Source organism: Rhinatrema bivittatum, chromosome 2, assembly GCF_901001135.1.
Source record: "Rhinatrema bivittatum chromosome 2, aRhiBiv1.1, whole genome shotgun sequence".
NCBI classification, from domain to species: domain Eukaryota; kingdom Metazoa; phylum Chordata; class Amphibia; order Gymnophiona; family Rhinatrematidae; genus Rhinatrema; species Rhinatrema bivittatum.
Window position 1 is genome coordinate 376,488,217 of NC_042616.1, and position 17,356 is coordinate 376,505,572.

The following is a 17,356-nucleotide window of genomic DNA, read 5'->3' on the forward strand; positions in this document are numbered from 1 at the left end:
TATTTACAATGAAAATATTAATATTAGAAGTTCTATACTCACCATATCAACAAGAGCTACATACATGAATAAGCCCGCAGTAAGTGCAAATATCCATAAGGTAATATTCTCTGCATAGTGGCCAACAAGAATTCCAGTAATCATTCCAAAGTATGCTAGCATTGTAGACAATAAATTATAGAAAACTGCTTGCTTTACAGTCATGCCGGCGTTTAGAAGTACAGCAAAATCACCTGCAGAGAAAGAATGCAAATTAAATATCTGCATTTTTATGAGTCATTAAAAAGAAGACAACCTAGAAAAATATTTTAGATAATTCTGCAGACAATCATTTAGCTCTCTTTTGTTCTGTTTTTTTATTATTGGAAATGTCAGTGTTTAAATTATTTCAAAGCTGCTTCCAAGTCAGTCCTATCACTCCTAAGTAAACTAGAGAACTAATGTGCTGATCATGCATGTAAAGTCCATACAGGAATCACACTGATACCAGTAAAACAAGAATATAACATGACCAAGTCAAAAACAGATTTGGGGAATTTTTTTTTAAACAGATATGGTCAGAAAGACCATTATTTTTCCATTAAATCTGAATAGTCGGGACTATTGAGAAATGCCTGTATTTGGGAGCATAACAGACGAGGGCCACTGCTAGAATGCAGAACTCAACTATGCCTCAAGCAGCCAGCAATGTAGCTCTTTCCTGTGCTACACATATATAGAAAAAAAATTCAATGAGAGAGTCTATGTAGATAATACACTGAAATCCACAGCTCAGTTTACATTAGTCAAAAAAGGATGTTAGGAATAATCTAGCAAGGAATAGACCATAACATAGTAAATAACGGTAGATAAAGACCAAAATGGTCCATCCAGTCTGCCCAGAAAAGTATTGTAACTGCTGTACTATACAGGTTATCCAGATACACCACAAGTTACCTTGCTTTTTTCCTTTCCTTCCTCTAACCACTAGACATCTGTTTATTCCATGGCCTTTTGAATTTAGTTACCATTCTTCTCACTTACATCTGTCTTTTATGCATATTCCTGTTGTACCTCCCTCACCCACCCTACATTTCTCTTGCACATCCTTATACCTCCCTCTCACTCTCCTAACTTCCCTCAGATATCCTTACACCTCCCTTCTCATCTTCCTTCACATACCCATAATAACCCTCTCTTCCCATTTTTTTTCTGCTCTCTAATTTTCGATTTTCCCTGATCCCCTTTCACTGATGGGGATTTCAGCAATGCCTTTCTTCCCAAGGAATAATGGCGCTAAGTCTTGTGTGTTCATTATTTACCTGATGCTGCTAGACCACCAAGTTCATCCTGAAGTCCACTCTCTCCCACTGTACAGCAGGTTTGCTTACTGTAAATGTTCTCCATAGAGAGCAGGATTATTAGCTATGACATGAGGGTGACATCATTCAGCGGCATCAAATGGATTCTTCTTTTTAAGCTCGTAAAGTTTTGCTGTACTGAGCATGTGTGGGAATTCCCGCATGGGCGTTGCCTCAATCCTCCTCAGTCAATTTTAGAGCTAATCCTAGCTAAGTAGTCGACTTTCTAGGTAGGCAGGCATTTACCATGGCAAGTTCATCCTATCTACAAAGAACACCGTTTATGGTAAGCAGCCTTGCTTTCTCCATTGACAAGAAGGGCTGATTAGCTATGACATGTGGGAGTCCCAAACAGAGTTGCAGTGCAGTGTTTACCGAATAAGCAACCCAGAACCCTCATGGAGAGTAGACTACCAAAACTGTCCAAATTTACTGTCACTCTTTGAAAGACTGTCCACACAGTAATGGGATAAAGGTTTGTACTGATGACCAAGTAGCAGTTTTGCAGATGTCTACGAGAGGTATAGCTCATAGATGAGCCACTGATATAGCCATTGCTCTAACTTGATTATTTATTTATTATTTTTTATATACCGACATTTGATCTGAGATATCACATTGGTTTACATTCAGGTACTGTAGGTATTTCCCTATCCCCAGAGGGCTTACAATCTAAGTTTGCACCTGAGGCAATGGAGGGTAAAGTGACTTGCCCAAGGTCACAAGGAGCGACAACAGGACTTGAACCCTGGTCTCCTGGTTCGTAGCCCACTGCTCTAACCACTAGGCATGCAGCAGTGCGCTATACAATCTGCTAGCCAGTTAGACAATGTATGTTTAGCTACTGCTATGCCTAGTATATTAGGATCTTAAGAAAGGAATAGTTGAGAAGTATGACAATGGGATGAGTTTTTGTTTTTTGGTTGTTTTTTTTTAGTAAGCCAAGGCTCTTTTATAGTCCAAGGTATGAAGGATTTTTTTCTCTCACCTTCATAGCTCGTGTGGCCTTGGGAAGAACATAGCCAACACGATAGTTTAATAAATAAGGAAAGCTATTACTAGTTTAGGCAGAAACCTTGGGTTGAACTGCATATAAGGAGAATAATGAACCAAAGCCTCAAGTTTGTTGACTTCTGGCTGATGAGGGTGAAGGAGAGAGAATTTTTTTATTTCCTAATGCTACATCTGATACTAAACTGAATTTTGATAAAAAGAGCTGAAGATTTGGGAGTTTCTGCATATGCTCACATACAAGACAATGAACCAGCAAAATGCTAAAAATTGATAAGAATTGATAAGAAGCTGAACAGCAGGAAATATGCTGACTTCAATGAAAATAAATGCAGACACCTGACTAACAAAAATGCTATAGAGGGTCACCTGTTGAGTACTGCATAAAAGCCATGATTGTATATGGTCAACATTGTATAGCCTAGCTATTTATATAGGATGTTGTTTATACAGTCCTTTTATGAGAAAGAATTTGAACATACATCAAATCAGACAGACAAGTGTTAACTACATTTTCAAGGCAATTAAAAAATAAAAAAAAGGCATTACTGAATGTATAATCGGAGACAGAAAAGAACAAAAAGAAGAAGAAAGAAGAAATTCTGTATCTCAGGACCAGATACTTCCCACTGAATTTCTAGTCTGGCCAACTGATAAAAAGTTTAGATAGCATCTGATGCAGAATTAAAGCTACAGGAATTTATTCTCTATTTCCCTTAAGGTTCCCAGAAGATTATGAAATATACAAATATTGTTTAATAGTATTATTTAGCTCAGATGAGAGATATTGTAAATGTTCTTTTGACGAAGTAGTTTCACCCATTATATTTGGTTGTAAACAGGTGCCATCTAACACCCTGAGAAAATGTAGCAACTAAACTATTTAAATAAAAGACATTGTACAATTTGATTATATCTATTATAAATTAATTCTTTACAATATTACTGCTTCAAATGGTGGCTTCATCAGTTGTGCCAGAACCATGTTTTAGTATTCTATAATTCCTTCATGAACTTGGATACTAACTTACCCTCAATTTGAGTATAGTAAGCAGCGATTACACAGAGATAAACTCTCCGATGATGTAGTAAGACCTGAAGAAAAAAGAGCAAATAGGTCAATAGCACTTTGGGTTTGCATGTGAATGGATCCAAGGAACACGGACACCATGTAGAGAACAGTTTCTATTTAAATCCGTAGGTTCTCCTTGTTGATGGTTTCCTGGTAGACACCATTATGTCCTCAAGTTCCTTACAGAGGAACAATTCAGGAATTGACCACTCAAAATCCAAGCCATCGAGTTGAGGGAGGGAAGGTTCCGCTGATACAGATGCCCCTCTTCTTGCATTAATAAAGGATGGATCTGAGCAGATAGGGATCGGAAGACTGCTGGAGGATCAGCCGGGCCCAGTCTTTGAGAACTTTTTGCAGAATCTTTGAGTCTTGGATATTGCCAGATACAGCTATATGATGGTTTCTCTTCCTTTCCTTCTCTAGCATATTTTTTCTTTGGCTTGAGAATTCCTCAAGACCTTTAATTTCCTTAAATCCCAGTTCATGAACCCTTGTTAATTGTAACTGCTTCTCTTCTCCACGTTTATTTATGTTTTCGGTTAGATTTTTGCACCCCTGTTTTCTGTAAACCGACATGATGAGAACGAGTTCTTGAATGCCAGTATAAAAAAACCTTAAATAAATAAATAAAAATAAATAATGTTCCCTGCCTTCCTCACAGACTGTCTAGTGCCTGAACGAAGAGTGGGCAATGAGCCCAATTCCCTAGGAATAAAGACTCTTGGGATATATTACAACTGTTTAATCCCCAAGAAATCTTGGAACTGAGGTCTTTGAATCTCCATCATATTTTTGAGAATTGTAAAGATTGATGCAAGTTGTTACTAATTTTGTGAATTTCTCTGATGAACTGGCACATTTTCCAGTCAATAAGCAGGTTGAATTAGCCATGCTTTCTGGGTGACATCCTCTGGCAGCACCCGGGGGGGGGGGGGGGGGTGTTACTCAGTGTACAGAGCTTTGCTCTGCACTCATGCGTGGTGGTTACCTGCGCGAATCCATCTTCTCTTCAGTTTTTTTCTTTCCGTGAAAAGTTGGATGGCAGCGCGGCCAACTCTCTTCAGTCTCGTCACTTACAGTGATCCACAAAACAGCACTTTTAAGTACTAAAATGGTCCCAAAAACACCGGGGTTCAAGTACTGCCAATGCGGTAAGATTATGTCCTTAACAGATGGACATAACTATTGCTTCCTCTGTCTAGGCCCGCATCACCAGCAGGAGTCTTGCCAGGACTGTGGACAGATGTCCCTGAGAGCCAAGAGACAGAGGGCAGCCAAAATTGAGAGACTCCGACAAGGTCAGTGGGACCCATTGACACCTGTTTCAGGCACGGCCAGTTGGAATTAACTTCCACAGAGCCAGAACCAAGGCCAGGGCAAATGGAGGGCAAAGCTGAAGCATCGTTTAAGCTTGGCCCGTGGCCCTTGAAGCACACAGAGTCAATGGCGTCATGCACAACTAATGACACGCCGTCTGAATGAACCACGAAGAAAGCATCGAAGCAAACTGCATCGACACAAGTCGAAGCTGATGTACACACAGAGACCAATGCATAAGTCAAAACTGATGCATGATACAAAGTCAACGCTCAAGACAAAACCAAAGCAGTCAAAGGCAACTCAAACCTCCAGTCAATTGATGCAGAAGACTCATTGCACGAGGAAAAGGGCAGACAAGATTCCATCATCACTCTTGATAGAAACTTATTCCTCCAAACCTGACGTTGACCCTCAAATAGTGTTTCACCCGAGGAGCTCGTGGGAGTTTGCCTCTCGGATGAGGAAGTCAGGTCTTCTTGATCGGAAGTTGAGAGATCTCTGAGATCTCCCTCAGAAGATCTCTGAGATCTCCCTCAGAAGATCTCTGAGATCTCCCTCAGAAGATCTCTGAGATCTCCCTCAGAAGATCTCTGAGATCTCCCTCAGAAGATCTCTGAGATCTCCCTCAGAAGATCTTCCCTCAGAGTTTACTATTATCTGTCATCCCAGTGTCATAAGAAGAGAATCTCCTCAGTTGCAGGAACCAATTGCTAAGAGGCATAAAGTAGCTCCCTGGAATTTACCACCGGTTGAGCACCATAGAGGACCAGATTCCTGCATACTGCAGGCGGCTCTGCCTATGCCTCGTGCAGAGCACAGGAAATCTTACTTCAAGACACAGTCACATACTGAGCCAGCTTCCACTCCGCAGAGGGAAAAGTACCCAGACACGTGAGAAAGGGCCATGTCTCAAATATTGCACATACTTAAAGCATTCTTCTCCTCACTCGACACACAATAGAGCCATCCTTGGTACCCTAGTCCACCAGGGGAAGAAGATGTCTCACCCCTGAGTCCTTGTTCATCCCCGGAGCAAGAACCCAGTATGCCCTCTGGATGAGAAAGCAGACCCAGATCCAAGTCCTTCCCTAGAGCCAGTTGTCGATGTTTCTCTACAGACTTCTCTGGGAAGCTCTACTGGCATTCCATCTGACCCCCCTGAGGATCTTCTGGAGCAGTCATCACCTCCAGAAGATTTAAGCTATTCCAAATTTATAGACAAGATGGGGTTGACCTTTAAAACAGAAACCAAGAACTTCCTGATCTGAGGTCAGAAATGTTGGGTATTCTTGAAATCTTCGATTTCCCTGTGGAGGCAACGGCAATGCCATCCCATCCGGTATTGGATGCAGTCATGGATAAGGCCTGGGAGTCCCCATTCATAGGGCAAGCAGTTTCCTGGAAAACAGACAAAGTTCCGGATGTGCAAATCTAATCACTATGGAATAGCGAAACTCCCCCATACGTCAGTAGTAGTGGAATCCGCGATGCGCAAGGCCAAGAAATCTCATCTGCATTATAACACATCTCCTGGAAAAGACAAGATCTTTGAGGAGCTCGGCAGAAAGTTTTTCCAAGGGGAGATGCTGAATGCCAGGATTCAACAGAATCAATTTTATATCATGCAGTATTTGTACAGATGTGTACAATCCTTAAAGCCATCTGCCTCAGGAGGCGCAGGTGATCAACCCCCTCACAACCCTTAATAAGTGCAGCAGACCTGGAAGAAAGTCTGCAGCACTTAAGAACCATATACGAAGCCACTGACACATTTGCTCGAACGTCAGCAGATTCAGTAGTGGCTAGAAGATTAGCCTGGCTCCATGCGAGTGCCATCAGGGAAGATGTCCAAGGTAAGCTGGAGGACTTACCATGCAAAGCACACAACCTGTTTGGGGACAAACTTAGGAAAACTGTCTCCCAAAATTAAAGATCAAAATGTGGCAGTTCTCTCCCTCACTCCTACACCAGAGCAACAGGGCTTCTCAAGGCGCTATTATGTGCAATATAAGAAGCCCCACTATCCCGTGCACCCCTACTGACAATATCCCTCATTCAGGCCACAATACCAAATTTACCAACCGCCCAGACAGAAGCAACAAAATCAGACCAAAGGTCGCCCAAGGGGCCAACGACCTCAGAATCAACAGGACCCACCCCAAAAACCACAGCAGAATTTAAGGTACCTGGGCTGCAGCTACCACTCAAAGTGAAGGGCAGGGTAGCTCAGTTCTATCATTCCTAGGAGGCCATCACATCTGATCATTGGGTTTTGAGCATCATTCGAGAAGCTTACAAGTTGAATTTCAAATTCCATCTAACTCGCACACTGTAGTTCAATTTTGGAACCAATCACAAACTACACTGTTACAACAGGAAGTGGGGTCAGTCGTTGCTCCATCACGGGGCAATACACAAGGGATTCTACTCCCAATACTTTCTCATCCCAAAGAAATCAGGGGGCCTGCTTCCAATCCTGGACCTTCGTTCTCTCAAGTTTCTTTCAGAAGGAAAAGTTTAAAATGATCTCCCTCAAACCAATTCTGCCATTTCTCCAACCCAATGATTGGATGTGCTTACTAGATCTCAAGGATACATATTCCCACATCCAGATTCCCTAACCCCAATGGCGTTACCTATGCTTCCAGGTCAATTCTTTCATTACCAATACAAGATTCTCCCGTTTGGCCTTTCATCTGCCCCACAAATTTTCAACAAATGCCTTGCCGTAGCTGTGGCTCATATCAGGAAAAAGGGAATATGGATTTTCCCCTGTCTGGACTGGCTGATGGTGTCTCCAAATTTAGAAACACTGTAACTGCATCTAATGGACACAATTATCTGCCTAGAAAATCTAGGCTTCATCATAAATTATGAAAAATTAGACTTTCACCTTACTCAGATCTTACAGTTCATAGGAGCAAGGATAAACACTGTACTGTGCAAAGCCTTTCTTCCATAAGATATACCATACTGGGTCAGACAAAAGATCCAAGCCCAGTATCCTGATTCCAACAGTGGCCGATCCAAGTCATAACTACCTGGTAAGTACCCAAACATTAGACAGAACTCAAGCTACTATTGCTTATTAATTACCATAATGGAGAAATTACTTACCTAATAATTTCGTTTTCCTTAGTGTAGACAGAAGGACTCAGGACCAGTGGGCTATGTGCTCTTCTGCTAGCAGATGGGAGACGGAGTCAGATTTCAAAGCTGACGTCACCCTAGATATACCCCTGCAGTGACCTCAGCTCTTCAGTATTCTCTTCAAAAAGCCATTGTGGATATATACTTGCTTAAATAACTTGATTAAAACTGATTAAACTTGATTCAACTGATTTAAAAAACTGGAGACTGCCAGTGCACTTAACAAATTTACGCCGACACCGGACAAACTGCGGGTGTCTTGAACTAGGGGTAGGCAACGGTTTACCCGTATTAGCTTAATCTCGAGGTTCGCTTCCGGAGGTCCTCCTTTCTCTGGGGCAGCCGTGGGCGGGAAGCTGAGTCCATCTGTCAACACTAAGGAAAACAAAATTATCAGGTAAGTAATTTCTCCATTTCCTAGCATGTAGCCAGATGGCCTCAGGACCAGTGGGATGTACAGAAGCTACTCCCGGACAGGGTGGGAGGCTGCCCGTGGCCCACTTAGTACTGCCCTTGCAAAGGCTGCGTCTTCTCGGGCCTGAACATCCAGGCGGTAGAACCTGGAGAAGGTGTGTAGGGAGGACCACGTTGCTGCCCAACAGATCTTGGCAGGCGACAGCAGCTTGGTTTCCTGCCCAAGGGCCTGGGCCCTAGTAGAATGAGCCTTAACCTGTAGGGGTAAGGGCTTTAATGCCTCTATGTAGGCCGCCTTGATTACTTCCCTGATCCAGCGAGTTATGGTCGCCCGTGAGGCCGCTTCTCCTTGATTCTTCCCGCTGTGGAGAACGAACAAGCAATACATTTTGCGCACCGGTTCAGATCTTTCTAGGTAGCGCACCAGGAGTCTGCCGATATTTAGATGGCAAAAAAGGCATGAGTCTTCCGAGTCCTTATGTTCATCCAGAGATGGTAGGGAGATGGCTTGGTTCAAGTGAAACTTGGAAACCACTTTTGGTAGGAAAGAGGGGGACAGTGTGCAGCTGTATGGTTCCAGAAGTGAACCTAAGGAATGGTTCCTGGCAGGATAGTGAATGTAGTTCGGAGATACGACGGGCTGAACATATTGCCACTAGGAATACCGTCTTTAATGTTAAGAGGCGTAGTGACAGACTGCGTGTTGGTCTGAAAGAAGCCCCCGCTAGGAAGTCTAATACCAGATTGAGGTTCCATAGGGGCACCGGCCACTTTAGGAGTGGCCGAAGTTGCTTAACCCCTTTTAGGAAACTGGTCAAATCTGGATGAGCTGATAAGACTGATTCTGTTCACTTCGGCTCTGAAGCAGGAGAGGCTGCTACCTGACCTGGAGGGAGTTGAGTGACAATTCCTTCTTCATTGAGATTCGCTTTAGAGGTCGCATTAGCAGACCAATTCCACAACCATAACTGTCTTCGGGCCGCCACTACCGAGGCAACTGCTCTGGCTGAGTTACACACCAGATCTGAGCTTGCGTCCGTCAGGAAGGCTGCTGCAGGTTCAATCGTTTCACCAGTATATGTTCCTGCGTTGTTTACCTCTCTCGAGAGGAGCAAACAGGAATGTGCCACCAGAGCTCAGCAGGAAGCAATCTGCAGTGTCATTGCTGTTGCATCAAAGGCCTGCTTAAGGATGGATTCTAATTGTCTATCCTGAGTATCCTTCAATGCAGCCCCCTCCCTCAGCGGGAATGGTTGTTCGCTTTGAGATGGCACAGACTATGGTGTCCACTTTTGGAAAACGCAGGCGTTCCTTGGTCGCTGGCTCCAGAGAGTATACAGCTTCCAAGGCCCGACCTCCTTTAAAGCAGGCCTCCGGGGCATCACACTTCAGGTCAATCAGTTCATGGATGGCTTCCATCATTGGGAAGTAGCATGAGGTTTTATGAAGGGACACCAAGATGGGGTTCTTCTTTGGTTCCGCCATAGGGTCCGTGCCTGGGATCCCCAGAGTCTGGGAAACAAGGGCTGGTAATTCATCCCTGTGGAAGAAGCGAAGCATGGTTCTGTATGGTTCCAGGCCTGGAGGGATTTCTACTTCTTCCAGAGAGCCACCATCATCTGAGGTATCCGTGTCCCCGTCCGGGAAATTCTTGGTTAGGCAAGGCACCCGAACAGGGCTGGGAGGATCCTGTGCTTCAGGCAGGGGTTGTACCCGGGCCGCAGCCGGGGCTGATTGTGCCTGAACAAAGGCGTGCAGCCCCTGGAAACATTCTAGCCAGGAGAAGGTCCCTGGGTTCAAGTTAACCCCAGGGGGAGTCGGAGTAGGGGCCCCTGAGGTGTTCTCTTGTGGAGATGTCATCTCTGATTTGCATAGATCCGGGGTGCTATCATATGTAGTAGCTCCAGACCCATCCTCCGACAGTGAGGGACCAGGTTTTGGTCCCCCTGGGCTTCCTCGCAATGACAGACAGGACTCCAATTCAGGCTGTGCGGCTCTGAAGTGACAGGCTGTGCAAAGAGTGTGTCTTCTGGGCTTCATGGACACCGGTGCCATTGCCTCTGTATATAGTTGCAAAGATAATGTGCTGTAATATGCACGCAGTTATTTGCTTGAGCACTGTGCGCGCGTGTAATTTTGTGCGCGGCAATGCATGTAGATAAGCGCGCAGCTAAGTTAGAGGTGCACAAGTTGGGCGCATTGACCGTCCGGCCTGCCCCGTGCATACTGACGGCCGAGAAGAGAAGATGGCGCCGACACCCCCGCGTGCAAGATGGCGCCCCCGAGGGTCTCCACGTGTCTGGATCCCCTGCACCGGACCAGGGACTAGCCCAATCAAGGCTGCTCAACCCGACTGGTGCTCCCTTCTATCTGGCCGGGTGAGGAAACTGAGTTGGTACGGCAATCCGAGCCCCGGAGACCTTAAGTTAAAGTTTCCTGCTTACCGTCGCATGCAGGAATGGTCTCCAGCTGCGGGGGGGGGGGGGGGGGGGGGGGGAGAGGGCTTTACCTTCACTGCCTCGCTCGGATGCGCACTCGCTGCCTTTCAGCCGCTCTAGGGCTAAGTCCACGCTGGAGGCCAGCTACCGGACCAAGGCACACTTCTGAGGGATATATGAAAATTGGTTCTTACCTGCTAATTTTCGTTCCTGTAGTACCAAGCATTAGTCCAGAGAAGTGGGTTGTGTATCCCTAGCAGCAGATGAAGTCAGAGAGTAAAACTTTGGGCACTGCCATATATACTATAGTGCCACCTGCAGTCCCTCAGTATTGACTTGTACCCAAGCCCACATGTACCGAACTAACATAACTAACGGACGAAGGGAACTCAGCCAAACGGAACAGCCCTTCGCCCTCAAATTACCTAACCGAACCAACCACTAGAAAACTGCTCCATCAAAAACGGAGCTCTGAGCAACCATCAGCACAAAAAGAAAAAACTCAGGCTGTCTTTCGGTAGCTGAAGAAAGGGGCGGGCCTCTGGACTGATCCTTGGTACTACAGAAACAAAAATTAGCGGGTAAGAACCAATTTTCATTTCCTTGTACATACCAGGATCCGTCCAGAGAAGTGAGATGTACCCAAGCCACCCTACACTAGGCCGCAACCTGAAAGACCCACAAGCAGAACACTGTCACCGAAGGTTGATCCCTCAGTAGCATTCATGTCCAGACAATAATGCTTAGTGAAAGTGTGCAACTAAGACCGCCCTGTGACAGCAACTGACATTCTGCCCAGGAAGTAGCCTGGGCTCTAGTGGAATGAGCGCGCGGAGACCCAACGGAACTTGGCGCCCGCGGGCTATGTATGATGAACAAATGGCCTCTTTAATCCAACGAGAGATGGTTGCCTTAGATGCTTTGTCCCCCTTTCCTGGGCCACCAAAAAGAATGAACAAATGATCGGACCGTCGAAAATAATTGGTAACTTCCAGGTAACACAACAAGATGCGCCGCACGTCCAGCATATGCAGATCCCTGCCCTGGGAGGACTCACGAGACCACTGAGGGAAGCTCGGAAGCTCCACAGTCTGACATGAAAAGCCGAAACAACTTTCGGAATGAAGGACGGAACCGTGCGCAAGGACACCCTATCGTCGTAAGTGCGAAGAAAGGGATCCCGACACGACAATGCCTGTAACTCTGAAATCCGACGCGTCGAGCAAATGGCCACCAGCAAGACAGTTTTTAAAGTTAGATCCTTCAACGAAGCTCTGCAGAGGGGCTAGAAGGGGGGACAGGGACCACAGAGTACTCTAAGCACTAGATTCAAACTCCAATCAGGGCACACAAAACAGATGGGAGGCTGCAAGTGTTTAACCCCCTTGAGAAACCTAGCAATATCCGGGTGCACTGCCAGCGAGCAGCCGTCAAACTTGCCAATCAAGGCACCAAGTGCTGCCACTTGAACACGAAGGGAATTGAACAATAACCCCTTAGCGAGTTCCTGTTGCAGAAACTCCAGGACCTGTGGGACATTCACTGCTAACGGATCGCAGGAACACTGTTGGCACCATGCCTCAAACAGCTTCCACACTCTCACATAGGCCATAGAGGTGGCTGGGCATCTCACCTGTAGGAGTGTAGAAATTACCTGTTAGGAATAACCCTTCAAGCGTAAATGTCGCCTCTCAAAAGCCAAGCCGCGAGAGAGAAGTGATCCTCCCGATCCGAAAATACTGGACCTTGCCGAAGTAGCCATGGTAGATACGCGAGTTGCAAAGGGCCCTCGAGAGCCAAGCGAACCAGATCCGCGAACCACTCTGGGGCTAAGAGCACCACCCTGCCTGGATGGAGTTCTATGCGACAGAGGAGCCAATCGATGAGGGGCCAGGGAAGGAAGGCATAAAGTAGTATTCCCGTGGGTCAAGGGCACACCAGAGCATCGAGACCCACCGAGCCCTGCTCCTGTCGACGACTGAAGAAGCGTTCCGTCTTCGCGTTTGCCCACGTTGCCATCAGATCCAACTGCGGTACGCCCCACCTGGCGCAAATGAGGTTCCAGGCATCGGGAGACAGCTCCCACTCTCCCGGATCGAGCTGATGTCTGCTGAGAAAATCCGCCTGCACGTTCTCCACTCCTGCGACATGAGACGTGGCAATCCCCTTTAGATGATGTTTCGCCCAGGCGAATAGGAGTCGTGCCTGGAGTGCTACTGCAGGACTTCTTGTCCCGCCTTGTAGGTTGATGTAAGCCACTGTTGTCGCATTGTCTGAGAACACCCTCACCATTCTGCCCCGGATCCAGGGTAGGAATGCTTGTAGGGCCAGCTGAACCGCTCTTGTCTTGAGTCGATTGATGGACTATGCGCCCTCAGTCTGTGACCAGAGACCTTGGGTGGATTTGTCCGCACACACCGCTCCCCAACCGGATAGGCTGGCATCTGTGGGGATCATCAGCCAATTCGGGGTTTCCAAGTCCACTCACTGCTCCAGATTGGCGTGCGATAGCCACCACGACAGACTGACTCTGCACTCTGGAAGCAACGGCATTGGTAGGTGGATTTGTTCGGACACCGGATGCCATCGAGATAAAAGCGCACACTGCAACGGTCGTAAGTGAGCGAACGCCCACGGCACAAAATCCAAGGTTGAAGCCATGGACCCCAGAACTTGTAGATGATGCCACACTGGGGGTCTTCCTCCAAAGGAGAGAAAATGGATCTGGTTCTGTAACTTTGTCATCCGGTCCGCTGCCAGAAACATCTTTCCGCGCAAGGTGTTGAACTGCGCTCCCAAGTAAATCAATCCTGACTCTTCTGCACATTGATGACCCACCTGAGCGACTGTAAGGTCACCATCACCATGCACACTGATCTCTCGCAGTCCTCCCTTGACTTTGTGCGAATCAGCCAGTCGTCCAGGTATGGATGGACCAAAATCCCCTCCTTGCGAAGGAAGGCCACTACAACCACCATCACCCTTGGTGAACGTTCGAGGGACTGTTGCGAGACCAAACGGAAGGGCCCGAAATTGGAAGTGCTGACCCAAGACCTTGAAACGCAAAAACCGCTGGTGGTCCTGCCGGATGGGGATATGAAGGTACACCTCTGTGAGGTCCAGGGAGGCTAGAAACTCCCCTTTCCGTACAGCAGCCATTACCATCCTCAGGGTTTCCATTCAAAAACGAGGGATCCGAAGACAGCGGTTCACCTTCTGAAGATTGAGGATGGGACGAAATGTGCCCTCCTTCTTGGGAACCACAATGTAAACAGAGTATCTTCCCCGTCCCTGCTGCGTATCCAGAACTGGGATAATCGCTCGCAGCTCGAGAAGACATTGCAGAGTTACCTGAACCGCATTGCGTTTGGTGCGAGAGGCCACTCGGGACTCCACAAAAACCTCCCGCACCGGTTGCGAGAACTCTAAAGCATATCAGTCTCTGATCACCTCAAGAACCCAGCGGTCTGAGGTAATCCTTTCCCATTCCGTGTAGAAGTTGGCGACGGAATGGGTGCTCGTGGCTTCATTGGGCGGGTTTACTGGTTCATGCACCAAGGTGTCCAGAGTCTCTACCGGCGCGACGACCCCTGCGAAAGGACTGCTGACATCCCGGGAGCTTGTTGGAAGCTGAAGGCGTGAAATATCTGCCAGTACGAAAACGGTGGTACTCCCGAAAGTGAGACCGGGATGGAAAAACCTTTTTAGAAGACCTCCTATCTTCCGTAACTTATTGCCCTTAGACTCCCCTAGCAGTTTAGCCAGCTGATCAAGTTCCTCTCCGAAAAGTAGCTTGCCCCTAAAGGGGAGATTACAAAGCTGGGACTTGGAGGACAAGTCCGCCGCCCAATTTCGAAGCCAGAGGAGTCGACGTGCCAACATCACGGACACCATACTCCGTGCAGAGGTCCGCCCCAGATCATACAGCACATCTGCCACATATGTGATGCCTGCTTCCAATCTTGCGGAACGCAGGGCATCACTGCCAGCGGCCCCAGAATTGGCAGCAGAATCTTGTACCCAGCAGAGGCACGCCCCTCTGCATAAGGCTAGAGCAACCGCCGCCCGCAGGCTCAATGTGGCCACTTCAAAGACCTGCTTCAACTGGATCTCCAGCTTGCAGTCCTGTATGTCCTTCAAAGCGGCCGACCCCACCACCGTGATCGTGGTCTTCTTTGTAATTGCAGACACCGCCGCGTCCACCTTCGGGATCTTTAGGAGGTCCAAAACATCTGTTGACAGAGAATATAGTTTTGCCATAGCTCTGCCCACCTTCAGGCCCGCATCAGGAGCATCCCCCACTCGCGGGTAACCAGCTTGCGAACCTTCTTAGGTAATGGAAAAAACATTGTGGGGCCCCATATCCCATCAAGGACTGGATTAACCCCTTCGTTGTCGGAATCTTCTTGGGAAACCTTCAGGCCCAGGATATCCACCACCTGGGGGGGGGGGGGGGGGTTGGTAATCAGTGGACACAGCTCTTCCAGCTTAAACAGACACACCACACTGGGATCGTCCCCTTCAGTAGGCTGGATGTCATCGTCACCATACGGGTCCATCCAGATCACATCTCTCAAATCCGGGATCGGATCCAGATCTGTTGGACCCACGGCCGAGGCTGACGCAGCCCCCTGCCCCAGAAGCTTGATCCTGCAACTCTCGGGCATCCTCCACCGGACAAGGGCACTCTCCCGGCCGTAGTTGCGGGTCCATGCTCTGACCCAGCTTTGTAGGCGGCTCCGACCGGTCTTAAATGCTGCATGCTTCCTTACCAAAAAGGCTTGATGCATCAGCAAAAAAAATTCAAGGGAAAACCCCTCCGGGTCCCCCTCCCCCTCTGGGCAATTGAGTGGTGCTGGATCGCCAGCTTCAAGGGTGAGATTAGCCCCCACCGGGGGGCTAAAATGGGGGAAGCAACCTCTTCCACTGATCTGCGGCGTGGGGCCTCTGTCCCCTCCCCGCGGGAGGGAGCAGCCGATTCAGATGAGCCTTCCATCTCCAAGGCAGCTGCCTAATATAGGAAGGCCAGATTAAGGAGGTGCTCAAGTGCCCACACACACGGTAGTCTGACTGCCAAGATTGCGGGCCCAACGGCAAAACCGCGCCACCACACAGCCCGTGCTGAGGAGGGAGGCCTAGTCGGAGAAAATAGCGCGCTGTTCTGACGCGGGGGAAAAAATGGCGCTCCGGACCCCGCCGAAATCACCGAGTTGCTAATCATGGCGAGACGCACTGACCGCGAAGTCACAGTAAAAAACACTTACCTCCTCCCTCCAGACGCACCCCGTGGCCCCAGGAGTCGAGGAAATGTACAGCTAAGCTCCCTGAATGGCTGCCGAAAACGCAGGCCCTCCCACCCCCCACCGCACAGACTCCTCACCTCAGCTGAAGAAAGCCGGTAAAACTGTTTTTATTTATTTAAATAGACTTTATGGAGAAATCTTCCCTCTTGCAGGGGTTAAGGGAGCAGCTGAAACAGCTGTGGAGGTGAGTAGCCAGGAGCCCCTGGCCTTCACCCCCCAAGCTGGAATGGACGAAACCCAGACAGGGGTATCTAACCCCCCAGATGCTCGGCTTCAACTGAGAGATGGCCCACAAAGGTGCCTAACACCTCAGGAAGCAATCACAGGGAAAAAGGAAAAAAATCTAACCTGAAAAAACAAACTAAAAACACTAAGACTGCAGTTGTATCTCTAACCATCTGCTGGAGTCAGAGAAATACTGAGGGACTGCAGGTGGCACTATAGTGGCAGTGCCCAAAGTTTTGCCTCTCTGACTCCATCTGCTGGTAGGGATACACAACCCACTTCTCTGGACTGATCCTGGTATGTACAGGGAACGGAGATCACCTCAGGAATTCTCGATTGGGGAAAGGATCCTGGCTCTCAGAACGAGTCCGATCTCTGGAGGCTAGAGTGGCAGACCTGGAGGAGCTGAGGCAGACAGAGAGGTATATAGATGAGACCTTCCGGGACATAGTAGCCAAGTTCCAACTTCAGGCTGGCAGCCCTGGTGCTGCCTTGGAGGAAGAAGGTCTCATGATTGGAGAGCATCAACCTGGTGTAGCAGGAAAGGATCCTATAGCAAGGACCTACTCTCCAGGGTGATGCACTATCCTTTCGTACTGAGGATATCTCCCCAAGGCCTACTGCCCAGGAAGGAAGGGTTAGGTCGGCCGTCATAGTAGGTGATTGATTATAGGAATGTAGATAGCTGTGTGGCTGGTGGGCGTGAGGATCGCCTGGTAACATGCCTACCTGGTGCGAAGGTGGCAGACCTCACATGTCACCTAGATAGGATTTTTAGACAGTGCTGGGGAGGAGCCGGCTGTCGTGGTACATGTGGGCACCAACGACATAGGAAAATGTGGGAGGGAGGTTCTGGAAGCCCAAATTTAGGCTCTTAGGTAGAAGCTTAAATCCAGAACCTCCAGGGTAGCATTCTCTGAAATACTCCCTGTTTCACGCGCGAGGTCACCAGAGGCAGGCAGAGCTCCAGAGTCTCAATGCGTGGATGAGACGATGGTGCAAGGAAGAGGGATTCAGTTTTGTTAGGAACTGGGGAAACCTTTTGGGGAAGGGGGAGTCTCTTCCGAAGGGATGGGCTCC

The 17,356-nt window shown here is 48.0% G+C and overlaps 1 protein-coding gene across 1 annotated transcript in view; it reads right to left on the minus strand.

The window, feature by feature from the left end:
- SLC39A6 (solute carrier family 39 member 6) overlaps window positions 1–17,356 on the minus strand; it is a 188,601-nt gene that overhangs the window by 50,008 nt on the left and 121,237 nt on the right. Inside the window, 1 exon segment of the mRNA XM_029589979.1 lies at window positions 43–233. Coding sequence (XP_029445839.1) covers window positions 43–233 — 191 coding nt within the window.